This window comes from Eriocheir sinensis, chromosome 31, assembly GCF_024679095.1.
Source record: "Eriocheir sinensis breed Jianghai 21 chromosome 31, ASM2467909v1, whole genome shotgun sequence".
Taxonomy (NCBI): domain Eukaryota; kingdom Metazoa; phylum Arthropoda; class Malacostraca; order Decapoda; family Varunidae; genus Eriocheir; species Eriocheir sinensis.
The window spans coordinates 14,842,150-14,856,446 of record NC_066539.1 but is presented as its reverse complement, the minus strand read 5'-3'; the positions used below and the strand labels follow the sequence as shown (position 1 = coordinate 14,856,446).

At 39.3% G+C, this 14,297-nt stretch overlaps 1 protein-coding gene across 11 annotated transcripts in view; it reads right to left on the bottom strand.

Annotated features, from left to right (window-relative positions):
* LOC127005929 (heterogeneous nuclear ribonucleoprotein K-like) overlaps positions 1-14,297 on the bottom strand; it is a 163,981-nt gene that overhangs the window by 2,668 nt on the left and 147,016 nt on the right. For 10 of the 11 annotated variants that reach the window (XM_050875353.1, XM_050875350.1, XM_050875351.1 and 7 more), the window contains 4 exons: positions 11,603-11,731; positions 9,334-9,704; positions 8,235-8,432; positions 5-61 (listed from right to left, as the gene is read on the bottom strand). In XM_050875353.1, the coding sequence (XP_050731310.1) occupies positions 5-61; positions 8,235-8,432; positions 9,334-9,704; positions 11,603-11,731 (755 nt within the window). Of the gene's footprint in view, positions 1-4; positions 62-8,234; positions 8,433-9,332; positions 9,705-11,602; positions 11,732-14,297 lie in introns of all 11 variants that reach the window. The other variant, XM_050875344.1, reaches the window with a different exon arrangement.

Below are 14,297 nucleotides of genomic sequence, written 5' to 3'. Positions count from 1 at the left end.
TTACCTAGTCTGCTCCTCATAGTCTCCACCCTGGTAATGCTGGCCCCCATACTCCAGCACACTGCAAAGGAAACAACAAATATATGACTGAAATTGCCTTAAACACACACACACACACACAAACAGTGCTGTGGTCAGCATGTTTGGCTCACTCACAGCTTAAGAGGTTACATATTTGAAACCCAGGCCAGGTGGAGATAATTTGAGTGTTCCTCTTGTCATATCATAGCAGCTATGCACCTAGTTAATCAAGATTTAGGTGTAATTTCTAAAAACTGTAACCATAGTTTATCCCAGGAACATATGCCAATGATCCTGGCCTGATGTGGGTATGAGTGAAGACAGGGACACCTCACAAACACACAGAAGTCTTGCATACTATAAATGAATAAGCACACACAAGCAGACACAAAAGAATATTGTATGGAGGTCAAGGTTGTATCTATTTTCAATGTTAAAAATTGCCTAGTATTATATTACAAAGCTGTTTATGAATCAATGTCTAATAATCCTTCTTTATTGATAGAAGAATATGAATTACTACTAAGAGTACAGCAAAAATGTTCACAATAGGTCAAGTCTGAATACTCATGTTCCTTTCCTAGGGGCTGCTTTCAGTCACTTTCGTTTGTATTGATTGTTACCAATGAGCGGCCAATAAGAAATCCGCTTTCACAGCCATCTTTCACGGCGCTGTTTGTTTGCATCAGTACCAGAGATTGGAACCTCTGGTAACGGAGCTCTGGTAGCCAGGGAGGCTCCCCAATGGAGCTTACCAATGCAATTACTTAGTAAATAATGCAAATTCTTGCTCTCAAGTGGTTATGTCATTTCTTTAAATAGATGTAAAAAAAATATTAAACAATACAGCAACACGCTGCACGGCTTCAATGGTAATATGAAATTTTTTTTAGAAGAATTTGAATGACATGAACTCACTTCAAAAGTACACATCAAAGGAGAAGGGAGGACTTTGACCCCTTCAGCAACGCTCCCGTTTACCCGACCTGGGCCCATATACCGCTCGCCAGGTCAGGCCGGGTATCATTGAAAAGGTCAGACATGAGGTGCCAGCCTTGTTCCTCCACTGGCTCCACAGTGTCTGAAAACTCATCACTGTCATCTACTAAGTCACTATCACCATTTCCTGAGGTATCATCACTATATTCTTCAGCAGAAGCACCTGGCAGATATTCAGAGCCAGACTCGGAACTACTGCTGACCGACACAGTGGTGATAACGGCGGTTGCAACGATTGTAGCGAATCCAAGATGGCCAGGCTAGGGATATAGGGCCGCTTTTAGTCACTTTGTATGTTTTGATCGTTACCAATGGCGACGATCGACGCTATAGTATTTCCACGTAAAACTGGCCGATGGGGTAGTGGCGGCTGCGGGGTTAGCCTACCCCCACACCTTACCACACACTCAACACCTCTCGCTTCCTCTACAGCCGCCACTACCCCATAGGCCAGTTTCATGTGGAAAACTAGTGTCGATCATCGCCACTGGTAACGATCAAAACAAAGTGACTGTGAAAGCGGCCCATAATCCTTCTCTTATGGAAGCAAGACAAGCAATGAGTCCCAAATGGCAACCCTGAGCCAGCCAGCCTTAAGATGCCGTGATGTCTTGTGACGTGGCAGTCACTGATTGTGGGCAGAGCTTCAGGGTATCTCCAGTACATAGTACCACCCCCTAAACGCAGTGTAATAAACTATACCGCCTGTATTTACCCGCCCTCTGAAACAATAGAAAATTTCACGTGCACCCTGACGTGACGGTATATCGTAGGGCATCCCCTATCACATACATGCGTACATGATGGTGCTGAAGGGGTTAATACTTGTCACAATTATTCACCTGTTATGCCTTCTTGGTCAAACTCTCATATTATTCTAGAGAGCCTAATATGTATGCATAGGGCATGCATATAATGAAATCAGTCCTATATTATGTAAATAATAAATGTGAAGTCTGCTAAGTGTGAATAATGAACAAATGTAATGAATACAGGTGAAGGGTCTGTCTTGCTGACATCTGCTGAATAATAGAAATTTAATACTTGTCACCATTATTTTACCTTTTATGCCTAGGAAATGTTAGGCTATCAGCAGATTTGAGGGGTGTATCAGCAAGACACTCCACATTTTTCATCATATTTATTCTTCACAGTTATGCCTTATATTTATTCACGTTTTTTTTTTTTGTACGTTTACTTTTCACATTTATCCTTCATAATCCTCCGCTCAGTTGATGTAATGTTGACATTTCCCGCCGCTCCGGCATACCAACACTACCGAACAGGCGCTTTTGTTTTATCATGATAGTCACCACGTTGGTAGTCGCCGATACCACGAAAACAACGACTGTGAAAGCAGATCGAGGCGATGGTAATGCCTGTTACCAGGATGGTAGGGCCTTTGGTTATGGGGCGTACCAGACGACTGTGAAAGCAGCCCTAGCATTTATGTTTTAAGTGGCAGTAGCAATCCAGGAGAAATTTTTTATCAACAGCAGCATGGTAGTAGGATCAGCATCAACATTAGTGGTAGTGGTAGTAGTAGTAGTAGTAGTAGTGGTAGTAGTAGTAGTAGTGGTAGTAGTAGTAGTAGCAGCAGCAGCAGCAGCACAACAGCAGCAGCATTAGCAGAATCACCATCACCAAGTAGTCTGTCATGCAGGTTAGTGACTGATGCAGTAGGAGGATTAGTGATTTCTTGTTATCAAACACCAAACAACAAAATCACTAGTCTTCCACACCACATAAGCCTGATGTTAGTTGAGAGTTGTGCTGGGTTGTTAGTAGCCATTTTAGCTGAGGCAGCATATGAACCATCAATTGAAGAAGTTACCTACGAAGATGCTTATAGAAGCTAATGTTGATATGAATGTATGAAATAGGTGAATTAAGAGTACACAAACAGCATTTCCAAAATACACAAATAATAGTAGCCCAATAAAAATTTACATAAATGGTGAGTAGTTTAATGTACCAGTTATTACCTTGCAAGTAGGGTTTGTTTCATGGGTGACCTGATGTCAATAGTAATGGAGATATGCACTTAAAAAAAGTTAGTTTACTTAACATTTCATCTCTTTTGCCTATAGAATAGCTGAACATGGAGGAAAGGAGTCGATATATGATGTTAGATTGGAAGCCACTTTCTGCTCACCCCAACGCTTGCTTTACATATTATTTGTGGAGAGCATCTGGTCTAGAGACCTTTTCCTTAGTAATGAAGTGCATTTCAAATGGACGGAAGACACTAACCCACAGAAAATTCTTTATTTACCTAATATAAAAGTATTCCTATGTTCTGAGGGACACTGCATCACATTTGAGAGCTTTTGTTATTTTCAGTGAAAAGATATAAAATCATTATACTTAATACTTTGCTTTTTTGTGAAATGTTTTTTTATTTTTATTTAGAGGCCTGATATATATATATATATATATATATATATATATATATATATATATATATATATATATATATATATATATATATATATACATATATATATATATATATAAAAGAGGCTACCTCCATAAATTATTTACCATGAGAATGTTAAATGCCAAATTATTTACACTATCAAGAAAAATAAAACTGGGCAAGTAAAAAGCAGACTCTAATCTGTATGTGGGCTAAGCTAAATTTCAGAGGTTTTAAGGGAAAAGGTTGAATAGAAGGACTTCCAATGTGACATAACTTCATTTTGAGATGTGGGTTTAAGGGAAGCACACACACACACACACACACACACACACACACACACACACAGAGCTCTGTAGCTCAGTGGTTAAAAGCTCTGCGCTGCCAGGGTTGTGGCCTGATAGGCGGAGGTTTGAGCCCCGCTCAGGCCGGGATTTTTCTGCTGACAAGGAGTGGTTACTGTCTCCCCTTGAACAAAGGAGATGGGGTGTGTGAAGGTCCTGGCAGTACCCAGAGATTGACTATAATGAGCTTGCTCTTGTTGGGAGGGTATTTGCTGGTGATTGCAAGTCCAGCTCATGATCAGGAAGTGGGAGAATTACACACACACACACACATACTTAAAGCCTGTTAATCTGGTCATCAATAGTCTAGCAAGCCCGACTGTTCTTTTTTGACATGGCCACAAATAATCTGGCACCTCTCAATGCTCAGGTTTTTCCCTGGAGTGAAAATTAGAGGGTGTGAGCTGGATTGAAAGCTCAAAATAAATGCACCACCTTCAATCACTTGTGGGGAGGACAGGAAGGGAGGGAGGGATAGTGGAAAGGAGGAGTAAGAGGAGGAGGAGGGAAGGGAGAGAGTGAGTAGGAGGACACAGGGAGGGAGGGAGGATGGTTGTAGCGCACAAGTGTTGTTTACCACAGTATTATGAATTCAATACAACAAAGACAGTGTCATACATGTAAGTATACACACACAGTCTCCATGCATCTCCGTGGTGCAACAGTAAGTGTGCATAACTATGAATCCGTAAGCCTGGGTTACAATTCTGGCCTGGGCAGTGGGCATGCAGCTCACCCAGCTTTTCATATTTCCTTTCAGGATGGTTCATAAATTGGTACCTGGGGAAACCTGGGAAACTCTGGTAACCCAGATGTTGCACTGGCTGTCTTAAAAGGGGTTCTCACCCACTACAGGTTCAAAGGGCGATAATACGGAGATAAGCAGCATAGCAACACACAGTTGAAGATGTATGCTTCCAACTTTACCTTTATACACACACACACACACACACACACACACACACACACACACACACACACACACACACACACAGCCCGGTAGCTCAGTGGTTAGAGCGTCTGCCTCACAACCAGAAGGACCGGGGTTCGATTCCCCGACCGGGTGAAGATAAGTTGGGTTTATCTACTTTCACATGTACCCCCTGTTCACCTAGCAGTGAGTAGATACGCGACGTAAGTCGAGGAGTTGTGACCTTATTGTTGTGGTGTGTTGTGTGTGAGTGGTCTCAGCCCTCCCCAAAGATCAGACACCGAGCTTTGAGCTCCTTCCGTAGGGGAACAGCTGGCTGTCTCGAGAGAGACCCGCAGCAGCAGACCAAGAGGTGAATTACACACACACACACACAAATTCACTCTCCATTTACACAATCACAACTTACTGGATTGCTACGACAAGACAAGAAGGGCACTGGCTGGCGATCACAAGTCCAGCACATGATCAGACTGATTTCATAATGCAAATGCACACTCACATGCACATGCACTCGCACGCACACACTGCATTATTTCACATCTTTTAACAGAACACTATCTTGGCAGAAATTATACAAATCAAGGCTGGGTGCTACAGAATACTCAACATCTGACCTTACTATCATTTCTGATTGAGACAGAAGGAACCTTATAGTGTTCTTAAATACTTCAAAATCTCAACTTCTCCACCTGACATTTTGACCTTACAGACACATATCTCATATTCTTCAATAACACACAGCTGCCTCCTTAATCTCTATCACGCTTCAATTAAAAACCTCTCCTGGAAACTTTATATCTTATCTGTTACTAAGTTAATTTCCTTGGGCCTTTTGTACAGTTATTCTTCCCTCCCTCCCAGATGTAACTATTGTATTGCTGGCAGATAAGGTCACCCTTGAATCTCAAAACTATAAGTTTGAATTTCAGGTTTGTATGACTTATAATTCTGAACTATACAGTGATTTGGCAAATTTAATAAAAAATGTTTTCAAGGGTACAAGCAAGAAAAAAGATGAAAGGAAATTAAAAATGAAAATAGTGGAGAGCTGTCATTTCTGCATATACAGTAGACCCTCTATTTAAGGCAAAAAGTACTGGAAAAATTTGTGTTAAATGGAGGTGCTATTTCAATGGGATATACTGATTTGGGATTGGTGTGACTTTATTTTTATTTTTATAGTGGAATTTTTTAGAAGTGGTTTTAAAGATAGAAAAATGCACTGGTAAGTGCTGTTCCTGCATGCATAATTCATTAAAAGTAGTTGAATGAGAAAGTCAGTCAATGTCAAGATATTCCCTTGAAAGTATTCATGTTGTAGGACTTAAGTTATACAAATGAAGTATGGCTGTTCCAGAGCGTACCACCGATTCTGACTAATTCTTGCATAAAAGATTGATATCATTTTATTTATAGAGCAGAGCCATATAAATTTATATAGCTCTGGAGTAGTCTTGTGCAATGGGGTGGCAAGTATGATGGTGGTAGTGATTGTAAACAAAGCACTACACAAAAAAGTGTGGCTCTCATTACCCATCGGGAAGCTTGCTTTGGGTGAGTAAATTATGATTTGCATCTAGTGCACACACATCTGAACAAGAATTGAATTTGAAAATTAATTCAATTATTCTGTGTTTGCCTATACAACCGAAATATAAAAACAACCAATGAGTGACTGTGTTCTTGCTTTAGGCCAATGCGGGTTCAGGAGAGAGTCAGTCTCACACCTGATGCATGCTTGTCAGTGGCCTTCCAGATGTTATTGTGTTTATTCTACATTTTCATTGCATGTTTCTGATTTTTGTTTGACTGATTAGCCTCACTGCTGCATTTTTTTTTATTAGGCAACTAATTTAATTAGCATTATGTGGAGGGTAACCATGTTGATTGAAAAATATGTCCCAAATTTAGGTTTTGCATTAAAGGAAATCATTAACCCTTAGAAGCTTTATGTGCATAAATTTATGCGTTTTCACGCCAATCACTGAAGCCCTGTGTGTGTAAATTTCCTGCATGATTTCATGAGGGTGATATAGGTGGGCAGGTCATCTCAATGGAAATATAAATTTAAGCCCGAATTTTCAAAGGAAACTTTGGGGGACATCTTACATGCCATATGTTTTGTATGTGATGTATATGGAATTAAAAGGACCTTCTCTGACTGTATAAAGTATGCATGCCATGTGGAGGGAGGTTCCACTCAGTTTTAAGGACAAAAGTCAAACTTTTCACTTGGTCACTCCCATCAATTTACTATACTCTTAAATTCTGATGTAATGTGTCCCTTATAACTAATTTTATGCTAACTGGCTAACTGCTATTCTGAACTTGCCTACTGCAAGCCTTTACCCCTCCAGAGGTCTTGCTGCCTCCAGATTTCTATTCAAGCTCACCCAGTTTTGTCCAAAGTCCTAATCTAAAAGTTAACCAGTATCTTAATTATTTTCATCCTTTTCACTGGTAAACTATGGAGCAACCTTCCTAAGCCAGCATTTCCCTCCTTTCCTCTACATCTTTAGTGTTTTCAAGAGAGAAGTATCAAAACATCTCTCCAACCTAGTCCGACCATTCTTTCGAACTCCTGTTATTGGTGAGAGTAATGCTACACAGGTGGAAGATATTCACTGTGGTCATGGGCCTTCAACACAAGAACTATTTCAGTCTCAAGACTAGAATTGTGATCAGTTTGGAAAGCTGCCTATTCTTAATGATCATTTTCCCTTTCTTTCCTCCCTTTTTCCTTTAATGAAGCCATAATGATGTAGTACATGTAAAATTTGTGAGTGTGTGAAGATTGTTAAATAAATTTTAAACTGATATGATAGTATGTATTCAGAGTTGTTCTGACAATTCATATTTTTCATCTTTCTATGGACTGTCTGAAAAGATCAGAACAGCTTGAAAACTCATATATTTCTGAGTTCTGTATGTCATATGATGTCAGAGTAGATCATGGATTTTGGTAAACAGTTGTCATATAACTCCTGGGCCCTGAGAGGTCTGACTTACTAACAGTTTGCTGTAAACATATATTCATAATCATCCAAATGACACATATAATTTTCTTCATCTAAATATATAAGTATGATACATAACATCTGGAAAGAATACTTTACTAAATGCATAATAGCAGTTGCCAATAAGCTTTGTACAAGGTGGATATGGTTAGAGAAAAGAATTGCCTTTCTATATACAAGTAGCAGCAATACTTCACTTATCAAAAACATTACTACAACTGCTTATATCCTATACCACAGTTTGACATACTTTAAAGTAGGATAAACATACATATGAAAATTATATGCAAAATATGTATATAATACCATATTTTTCCTTATTAGTGCACATTCATGTTAGTATGCAATACTGTAAATATTTGGATAAAAAATACTAAACATATACCTGGAGAAACATGCTGCAAATCCAAAAGATAGCTTATTGAATTATCATAATAAATTTATTAGAAGCTGAATATACTTAAAAGGAAATAATAATATACACAGGAAAAATATCTCACCTCTGCTGGAGAAGGTACTGGGCATGTTTGATCTGAGGCTCACTTCCATTGATGGTGATGATGCGGTCATTGGTGCCAGGTCGAGAATCCTCAATGGAAATGGAAGCTCCTGAGTCGGAACGGATTTTGCGGATCCTTGCACCTCCCTTGCCGATGATAGCCCCGGCAGCATCTTTGGGGATTGTCACCTGTAAAACCATTACAATAATAACAAAGTACTATTGAAAAAAATTGATAACTTAAATCTAAAAATAAGAAAATAAATTATGTGAACGCTCCTTTCAATAATAATTATTGTTCAAAAATCTTCTTCATATACTTTTCCTCCAGTCCTTTCCTTCCCCTGATGCCTCCCACCTGCTACCTTCCATCTCCCTCCATCAAACTCCCATTTGACACCTTCAGCCTCTAAAACTTCATGTTTCAGCTCGGGGAAGTGGACATACCTGCCTTGACTACTACCTCCATTAAAGGGATTGGCTTTAGCAAGGAAATGCTCCTGCTTCCTTGTAGCAGTAGTAACTTGCCATCATTGAAAGAATACAGCTGATACATGAAAACATACAGTGACCCTTTCAAAAAGAGAGGAAACCAGCAGTGCTGCAGATGGTCTGGAGATACTGCTTGATCTATTTATTTTTAAAGACTAACCACTTCACCATATAAGGTAATGAGGATTATCAGTCCCTGATTGAAGAGGAGCATAATGCCAACACCAAAAGAAAAGTAAAACTATGTATAGGATGAACAACCAAACTCATTTACAGCTAATGTAAATAGTTCATACTGCTACTAAAACACAATAGATGCACACCTTTCAAAATCATATTATTGATCAAAACAGGAAAAAAGTGGACATATACCGTGCAAACATCAACAAAAATTATATCCAAAACCACATTCTTTGTCGACCGTTTAGTTAGCATAGTGAAAATTAATTAAGCTATGACCAAGAATGGCTGTATTAATATGGAGTACTGAACACTTGCTTTGACAAAACTTTAAGAGGAAACTTCCCACTTGCATCATTCTGTACAAACAACAGAAACTTGCTCTTTAATGCATTTAATCATTCCCTATTAACTTTGCTCTCCTTACCTGAGTTGAGGTTGTAGGCAGGTCTCCATTGTGTGGGTCACTACCATTCATGAATGGTTTGCCTTTCCCAAGCATCCCTTCAAATTCTCCATTTGGTGGACCCCGCATAGGAGGAGGAGGACCATGAGGTGGTCCCATTGGACCACGTCGCCCAAATGGTGGTGGTCCTGGAGGACCTCCTGGTGGTCCACCTGGTGGTCCCATTGGACCTCGACCCATTGGTCCCACAGGACCCATGTGGGGGGGACCACGACCCATAGGGCCACCAGGGAATCTGCCCTTAGGTGACTCTCCCCAACCTCCATATTCATTGGCAAAGAACTCATCAAAGTTGTGGGGATTATAGGGATTGTTCATTCCCTTGATGGGACTCTGGAAAAAAAATATATAAATTACAATTGTGAATATATAAATAAATGCACACACACACACACACATACACAGAGAGAGAGAGAGAGAGAGAGAGAGAGAGAGAGAGAGAGAGAGAGAGAGAGAGAGAGAGAGAGAGAGAGAGAGAGAGAGAGAGAGAGAGAGAGAGAGAGAGAGCGAGAGAGAGAGAGAGAGAGAGAGAGAGAGAGAGAGAGAGAGAGAGAGAGAGAGAGAGAGAGAGAGAGAGAGAGAGAGAGAGAGAGAGAGAGAGAGAGAGAGAGAGAGAGAGAGAGAGAGAGAGAGAGAGAGAGAGAGAGAGAGAGAGAGAGAGAGAGAGAAGAGGAGGAGAAAAGAGAAGAGAGAAATGAGAGAGAGAGAGAGAGAGAGAGAGAGAGAGAGAGAGAGAGAGAGAGAGAGAGAGAGAGAGAGAGAGAGAGAGAGAGAGAGAGAGAGAGAGAGAATTTTGAACTATGCCAATAACATTGTATTTGATTGTAATACCATCTGGCTGCCTGGAAATGACTAGTGATCCACTCACAGTTCAGTTCATGGCTGGCTGGCCTGAGGGCCACAATCATGTTGTGTGAGCTGCTCTGTAATAACAGGCTTTTCCCAGTAAATGAAGATTTGTCAGCTTTCTCCTACCTACCATTACATATTTGTGCCTGGACTCAACCAAAATTTATTTTCTGACTTGGGAAAAAAACAATACAAGACTTTCAAAACTTGCTAACTCAAATTCTTAGACTTCTGACATCTAGCTGAAAAAATATATAAAAAAATTTACTTCAGTTTTCTCACCCCTTCTTCATTCTGATGGCAGTACATCTGACATATCTGTCTCTAAAGCTAAATTTTTTTCTCAAACATTCTCTGAAAATCCCCTCTGAACAATTCAATGCATATTCTTCCTACATCTCCCTTCTGATTCTACAACACCTGATATTAATATTGTGAATAATTAAGTTTTCTATGCTCTTTCTAGCTTAAGTCATCAGAGAGCCGACGGACCTGATGAAGTCGTTATATTTGGAATCTTTGGAATAGGAGAAGGAACCCCACATGTAGCTCACTTCCTGTATATCACATCTAGGTAAATGCAAACAGTAGATTTAATTTTTCAGACTAATGGTAAGAAGAAATGTCCAAAAACAGATTTGAGTTTGATTTCTCTAAATAAAGTAAATTTTCAGCTGCAAGGTTGCCCAGGACTAAATTGACAATTATTATTATTATTTTCTTAAATTAGAAAAGTTTAATACAAAATGGCATCAAGAGTAAAGCCCACAACTTTTCAAGACCAATGTTTCCACCCCTTCTGGCCTACTGGGCCAACTATTTGTTTACATGTTGTTAAAGGCTACCATGTTGTGGTCAAATTTTTCCAATAATAATTTTGCTATAAGTACATTATATTTCATTCTTAATAAGCTTATTTTACTTTTTGTTAGTTATAGGAGTTTTAGTGGTATAGTGTTTGATGCTAATCTTTGAAAATTTACCAATGAGTATGTGTTAAACATTACCTGTAGACATTGTATAAACTTGTAAAGCTAGTCTTTTATGAGTTTTAAGGCCATCTTTAAGGGCCAACTTTTAAATGGTTACCACTTTCAGGGGGGGACAGGGGACTATGGAATAATGTTATGTACCTCAAGTTTTAAACATTATATTGGTATGACTAAAATACATTCTATGAAAGCACAGCAAGTGTTTTCATGCCATCACTTAAAAGGTTATAGTACTTTTGTTAAACTTTGTGGAGGACAAAGAATTTTCTAATTAGAAAAACTTTATACTGATGTCCTGGCAGTGCTATTGAAATTAAAGGAAATAAATATGAATAAAAGTGTGTGTGTGTGTGTGTGTGTGTGTGTGTGTGTGTGTACTGTCTGCCTTACCTCCTTCAAAAGTTCAATTATCCGAGTGATGGTGAGGACGGTGCGGTCACGGTCGCCAGTAATCTGGATGACACGATCGGTGGACTGGGGACAGCAGTTTGTGTACACTTTGATTTGTCCCCCACATTCCTGAAAGAACAATACAACCTCTTAATCCATCAAATATTCTCTCTCTCTCTCTCTCTCTCTCTCTCTCTCTCACACACACACACACACACACACACACACACAGTTAACCTCAAACAAAATGAAACAAACAGAACTTCATTAAAAAAAAAAAACTTTGCTATAATTAGTAAATGAAAAATAATATATATATATATATATATATATATATATATATATATATATATATATATATATATATATATATATATATATATATATATATGAAATAATACCAGCCAAGTGGAGCTTACAAGTCTTACTTAAAGCTGATGATGAAAACTTAGTGGCATATACATTTTTGGTGGCATGTTACGTTTTTATAAAAATATATGATGTTACCAACAGAAAAAAAGTAATTCAAACATAAAATCATAAATGGAAACCAATCCTCTTAAAGCAAAGCAAAATACTTTAATTGTATATAAATGATAAACTACATGTATAAGCTCTATCAAGTGTGGATCAATTATGCTCATCACTAGTATCATAACAGCAACTACATTCCTTAAATCGGTATATGTAGCAAAATCCCTAAAATTTCACATGCTTCACATCTTACGTCAAGTAGCCAAAACAATGACCATGAGGCGGCAGCAATGTTTTATTTTTTTCGCGAGAGAGAGAGAGAGAGAGAGAGAGAGAGAGAGAGAGAGAGAGAGAGAGAGAGAGACAGACTCTTAAAGGTGGCAGAACGAGACTGGCTGGGTTAGGCGTTGTCGTCACTGTTGGTAAAGGAGTGATGTATGCCAGATGTAGTAAGGACATTGCTATTCTTTCAAAGTCTCTCTCTACACAACCACTTAAGTTTTTGTTCAAATTGCATGACTTTATTGCTCTTCATTAGTACTTACTGCATATCTAAAGGCTTGGTTACCCTTTAGGTCTAATGGGAAGGTTTGTTCTGTAAAAGCTCGAGTGCAATGGATTTCGTTTTCAGTGTTTTCTTTGTGTATTTACTTCGTTGTAACATACAGGGTTTGAGCTAAGCTCTTCGGTCCTTCCTTCAATTGGATCACTCTGTTTCCATATATGGAAACTATGTTTAAATAACTTTTTATGTGTGTGTGTGTGTGTGTGTGTCGGCGTGCAGCTGACGGGTCGATATGAGAGGCAGTGAGATTCCCTTGAGAGTGCAGACCCGGTCTTCTCGTCCCCCACTCACCCACACATTCTCTCTCTCTCTCTCTCTCTCTCTCTCTATATATATATATATATATATATATATATATATATATATATAAATAATCCGGGTTAAAATATAATGAAGCACAAAAATATCACTCGTTTCTCTAATGCACCTAATGTATCGAAGTATTATTGCAATGTATAATATTCTGATTGCTCTTTTATTGGTTGGTTTGTTAGACTTATGATTCGTGTAGTAACAGAGCCCTTGGTTTATTCAACAACAATAATAATAATAATAATAACAATAGTGACAAGTCCGCGTTTTCAGTCACAGGCTGAGGTTCATGAAGGACGACCCCCTCCACTTACTCTAGCATCGTTGGCTGCGCGTGCAAGGAAAGGGCACCACAAACTCGTCACCCTTTTCTCTTTCCTTCTGCGAGACACCACCACGTCGGTAAACTGCTGCTACAACCAACGGATTCCTCCACGGCGGTGACATACGAATCACCCTGGTTCGCCACTACACTATCACATAAATTATATCTGAATGTCTGCCTCAAGCTTGAGTGCACCACACTGTACAGCACGAATATACCACTAACGCGGCCATTGGTAATCATCACAGAAAACGTGTCGGGCCGGTGTTGCCTAAACAGAAAACGGGTCTCAAAAGCACGCGTCCCTTTAACCCATGTCTGGCTACTACATAGCCACAGTTTATCTGTGAGACAGCATGCAAAAGATAAAGTCTTTGCAGGCACATAGCTACTAAACATTGGTAAATGATGATCACTTCAATGACGTCGTACACTTTAACGTCCTAGGTCAATTCCAGTCATTTAATTTCAATATATTGTACGGATGAAAGGAGAGCCTTTCTTGTTCGGATAAATATTACTTAACTAGCGTCCCTGAGGAAAGGAAAGTAACTGTGCTGGGTAAATAATGATCAGCTTTTACGTTTTTGTATCGACAATAACGGTAGATTAGGCGAGTGGTTGTAGAGGATTACTGGCAGGTGATACGTGCTACTGCTCAACACGTGAAACTCAGGACCACTACCTGCCAGCCAACGCTCTCTCCCAAGCACATAACGCACGGTACTCGGTACTCGAGGTGTAAAACAACTTTCCTCAGCAACCTTCGAAGACGAGTAATATATTCTAGTTAGGAGTAAATTGAAGGGCGTTTTCAAATGTTCATAATAACTTTTTTTTTTAATGAATTAGCTTCAAACCCATCTTGGTGACCGTCGTATAATGTGGTTCCAGACATTAACAACGGCATGCGCCAATACAAGCCTGATCAATTAATGCACATAAAGACGACTCCGACTTCCTGCGAGACAGACACACACACACACACACACACACACACACACAAAAGCAGCTTCGAA